The 4,834-nt window shown below is 40.0% G+C and overlaps 1 protein-coding gene across 1 annotated transcript in view; it reads left to right on the forward strand.

Annotated features, from left to right (window-relative positions):
• LOC144975596 (uncharacterized) overlaps positions 1-4,393 on the forward strand; it is a 67,035-nt gene extending 62,642 nt beyond the window's left edge. Inside the window, exons 9-10 of the mRNA XM_078919759.1 lie at positions 534-640; positions 4,243-4,393. Of these exons, the coding sequence (XP_078775885.1) occupies positions 534-640; positions 4,243-4,326 (191 nt within the window). The 3' untranslated portion in view covers positions 4,327-4,393. The remainder of the gene's footprint in view (positions 1-533; positions 641-4,242) is intronic.
• Positions 4,394-4,834: the final 441 nt, after the last annotated feature.

Here is a 4,834-nt window from a genome sequence, read left to right on the forward strand (position 1 = left end):
ATTTAAATGACCCTCGGCTTGGCAAAAACTCTCAAACCTGGAACTTCATGGAGGACCTCGCTAAGTCTCAAGTTTGAGAGTCCCTAAATAAATGCTCTATTTTTCTAGATCAAATATTCCAATGTTTCTGCCAAGTGTAGATACGTCGTCATTTTTTTTTAATGTAAAAAAAAATTGAGCTTTATATAGCGCAATATCCACTAAATGTGCTCAAAGCGCTTTACAAAGGGTCCCTGGTCAACAGCAACATTTAACATGTAGGACGGGACATGACGCCTGTTAGGCGATATTACACTTTTTCGGACAAAGACAACGCTGTTAACGGCTAGGTACTCATTATACACCTGAGTACGGTGAGAGAATGTGAGTAAAGAGCCTTTTCCAAGGACTCAACTATGCGCCGAGCGCGAGGCTCGAACCCAGGACCTTCCGATCCGAAAGCGAGTGTCATACCACTAGACCACATAGCCGCATTCCGGAGTACTGTTTAAAATCAATATTTTCAACAACAAAAATCCCTAATCTTAATACAGGGCATCCACTCAAAGACGATGAATTTGCCGCAATGAAAGAAACCGAAAATGGACTGGCGTTCCTGCCGATTGGAAAGCTTCTTTTGTCTGTGCTACAAGTTATAGCAGTATCAGTAAGTTCATATCGTGTCGGGGACTCAGTAAGGGAGCGTTCACATATTACGTCATCAAAAATTTGCCCTTTTTGGACCCCCCCCCCCCACCTCCCCCAAGTCATCACTTGTCATAATTGACCTGACCCCCCCCCCCCCCCCAACAGATGATGACGTCATCTAATTTAATAAAAACTAAAAGATAACTTTAATTTCACAATATTTATTATTCGTTTTTCAAACCATAAACATTGATTATCAACGTTTGATAAAACACATTCAGACATTTTATTAATTTCAGAAACTGTTGATAATTTATGTTTTACGATACAATGGGGACATAAAATTTAAATTTGCAAAGATAAAATCTAACAAACATTATTTAAATTAGGCTACTTGGTGCAGGTGCTATTTAAAAAAATCCAGAAAGTGTAATTTAAAATAGTATAGGAGGCAAATTATTTTATAGCATATTAGTCTTTTAGTGGAATGAATTTCTGTTTCAATTTCCAAACATAAAATTAATTGATTCAAAAATGTTTCTGCCTTGGACCTCTGGCAATGTACTATAAATAGTATCATCAATTTCATCTTCATCGTCATCATTTTCTCCCATTTGCTGTTCTTCATGTATGCCGCATTTTCGTGAATGGTCTTTCATTGCTGTGATCGAGGAGTGATACAATGAACATTTAGGGCAAGTTCGCCTTTTGAGAAGTGATACCCCTTTCCCATTTTGTTTCTTGAGAGATGGGCAATGCTCATCATAGCAATTTATCTTTAGCTGTTTTGAAGGAACAAACTTTGAAATAGGCTTAATTTGCCTATGTTTTGATGACATCATCTTGGGTCTGACCCCCCCCCCCCCCCCCCCCATGTCAACACATGTCAGCATTTGGTAGACCCCCCCTCCCCCCCTAGCTGATGACGTAATATGTGAACGCTCCCTAATCCTCCTCCTCCTCCTCCTCCTCCTCCTCCTCCTCCTCCTCCTCCTCCTCCTCCTCCTCATCATCATTATTATATTTCATCATCATCATCATCATCGTCATCATTATCATCATCCTAATCGTCATCGTCGGCATCGTCACTTTGGTCGTTGTCGTCGTCATCATCATCACCATCATCATCAGTCCTCTTTGTTACTTATAAAACTTAAAGCGCCCATAAAATGCTTCCTTATATCCCTTTCTTGGGCTTACTAGCTCAGTCGGTGACCCGTTGCATCCATCTGGTATTACCGAGTTATAGTTGCTCACCGAACGGACACCGAACGAACGACTTACGATCACGTGATCAGTTTTTTCTCGCGTCCTCTCGTCTAATCTCGTCACTCCGGAATAGAAAGAGGAGGCGGAGCTTATATGATATAACGCAATGAAAGTTCTGTCCGATGACGGGTGGGGGGATATCACCTCTCCAAAACTTACCTTATTATATGAGATCTTGAGATTCTTATCCAATCATCGATTGCTCTCTTGTGAACAGTTAGGAGACCATCTCTTGATTTATGGGCAGGCGGCTTTGCGTAAAGGCGGTGAGTGTTGTATACATCAAAGAGTACCACTGACCGATGGGTAAATAGTGGTTGTGTAACCCAAAAGCCCTGCCGACTCGACTGCAAGGTCTTGTATGTAATAGTTGCGTCACCATTTCAACGCTCAGGAATTAATTAGTGAGGACTCTCAGTATAGATAGTATGCAGATGACGTCACTCAGGCCTTTGTTATTGTTTTTGCCATCCGCGTTTGTGAGTTGTTCTCACTAAACTGTATTAACCTGACTATAAACGTTCATGGTTACACAGAGTTTGTGTGTTGGTCCTTTATACTTCCGGATGGCAATGTTGTGAACTCCTTGGCCAAGCGCATTCTATCTATATATATATTTAAAAAAACAAACAACGCTTTTGAATCACACGAGATACATCAGTGTGCTTGTCGCATGAGAATTGAAAAATGAGATATAAATCAAGAAAACCGACCGGAAAATAAAGAAACTATCATTAAATTTTTAAAAATGAGCAATATTTTTTTTCAAAATCAATCAACTAGAAAAAATTTTTTATTTCTAAACCTATTTTTGTGAAACAAAGATAAATGTTCTCCTTTTTGCAAGCTGATTCAACAATGTGGTTTTCAAATTTATGGTATACGTAATCATTTGGAAGCTCCCGAGAAAGGTATTTTTGTGTAATCTCTTTCACACACACGCGCGCGCGCACACACACACAAACATATACAAACAATACACAAACAATACACATCCCTGGTCATCTATTGCCTATATTATTAATGTTAATATATACATCCCATGCTGATTGTCACTACCCCCCCCCCACCCCACCCCCCAACCATTTCCACCATCCAAGTACCAGCGGCCTTTTCTCTTTGATTTCGTATCATGGTCTACCCGAAGCCCAACACCTCGATCGTTTGTGGGTCAACCCCCCCCCCCCTCTCCCCTCCTCCCACTTCGCCCGTAATCAATTTATAATTTTCTCTCTGTATAGAGCGCCACGTGCACAATTATATACTATTGAATGACACTGACCTTGCCCGTCCCCTAACACAAGCCAACAGCAACCCAAGCTATCCTCTATCACGTGACCTTAGATCCGATGCTGCATACCGCTTGAGAGTCTTCACTTTCCAGATCTCGTTCATGGTCATGTGAGAAGGCTATATCCGTTCGGGTTCGGCGTTCGGCGTCTCGTTCGACCCGATTTCGTTAAAAGCCTATTATACCGGGGTAAACCGGACCACAAAAAGTTAGCGTAACCAAGTAAACACGATATAGAATCGTGTTTGATACAAATATGATAAATATTGTCGCCTCTATCTTGCCACCTTGTCGCCTCTATCTTGCCACCTTGCCGCCTCTATCTTGCTACCTTGCCGCCTCTATCTTGCCACCTTGCCGCCTCTATCTTGCTACCTCTATCTTGCTACCTTGCCGTCTCTATCTTGCCACCTTGCCGCCTCTATCTTGCCACCTTGCCGCCTCTATCTTGCTACCTTGCCGCCTCTACTTGCCACCTTGCCGCCTCTATCTTGCCACCTTGCCGCCTCTATCTTGCCACCTTGCCGCCTCTATCTTGCCACCTTGCCGCCTCTATCTTGCCACCTTGCCGCCTCTATCTTGCCACCTTGCCGCCTCTATCTTGCCACCTTGCCGCCTCTATCTTGCCACCTTGTCGCCTCTATCTTGCCGCCTCTATCTACTGCTCGACATGTAGCAATGGAGCAAATTATTATTTTAATAGGACTGACTCCAACATTGTGTTAAATATTAAAATGATATATATATTAGTTTGTCATAATAATATAGGTGAAAATGTGTGTGCATGTGAGAGAGAGAGAGAGAGAGAGAGAGAGAGAGAGAGAGAGAGAGAGAGAGAGAGAGAGAGAGAGTGTTGTGAAGGAGAAGCAGGAAGAGGATTAGGAAGAGAAGTGGGAAGATGAAGATTGTAGATCATGTCATAATCTTATTTATACATTTAAAATTAAAAAAAAAAAATGTATATATATATTTACCTATCAATTAATTAATTTTTATTTTCTCTATCGATTATTTGATCTATGTATTGATTTATTCATTTTTACCTTTATTTGAAGAGAAATCACGGGGATGAAAACCACAAAAGTGACTGTGACTGCGACTCGGAGGATGTGGATCTTGGAAACCTTTTCTCATTATAAATCAATCCATCTCTGGATATTATAAAAATATTGGTATACGAATAAAAGGATTTAAAACATTTTAAAATGGTTATTGAATTGGAGGGTTAAGGCGAGTTACCTCCCTTTTTATTTTTTTCTGTTTTGTATATTATTTATTTAGCTTTTTAAAAAATTGTTTTGTTTTAAAATTTGTGTCACTTTTTAAATATTTTTTTTGTTCTTTTCTTTTCTTGTTTTTTTGGTTGTTTTTGTTTTTCTATTGTTTTGATTGTTTTTTGTCGTTGCTTTTTTAGGTTTTGTTTTAAACTTTGTTTTCTTCGAATAGTTTTTGAAGTCTCAAGCACAGGATTCCACTAAGCGGAACACACTCAAATGCTTACCTATGTATTCAACACAAATTAACAATATATAGATAGTATGCGCTAGGCTAAGAAGCTCAAAACATTGCCATCCGGAAGTATAAGGGACAAACACACAAAGCTATGTGTAACCTTGAACGTAGATAGTCTGGTTAATGCAGTTTAGT

The sequence above is a fragment of the Berghia stephanieae genome, chromosome 6 (assembly GCF_034508935.2).
Source record: "Berghia stephanieae isolate SIO BIC M18660-M18661 chromosome 6, UCSD_Bste_1.3, whole genome shotgun sequence".
In the NCBI taxonomy this organism is placed as follows: Eukaryota; Metazoa; Mollusca; class Gastropoda; order Nudibranchia; family Aeolidiidae; genus Berghia; species Berghia stephanieae.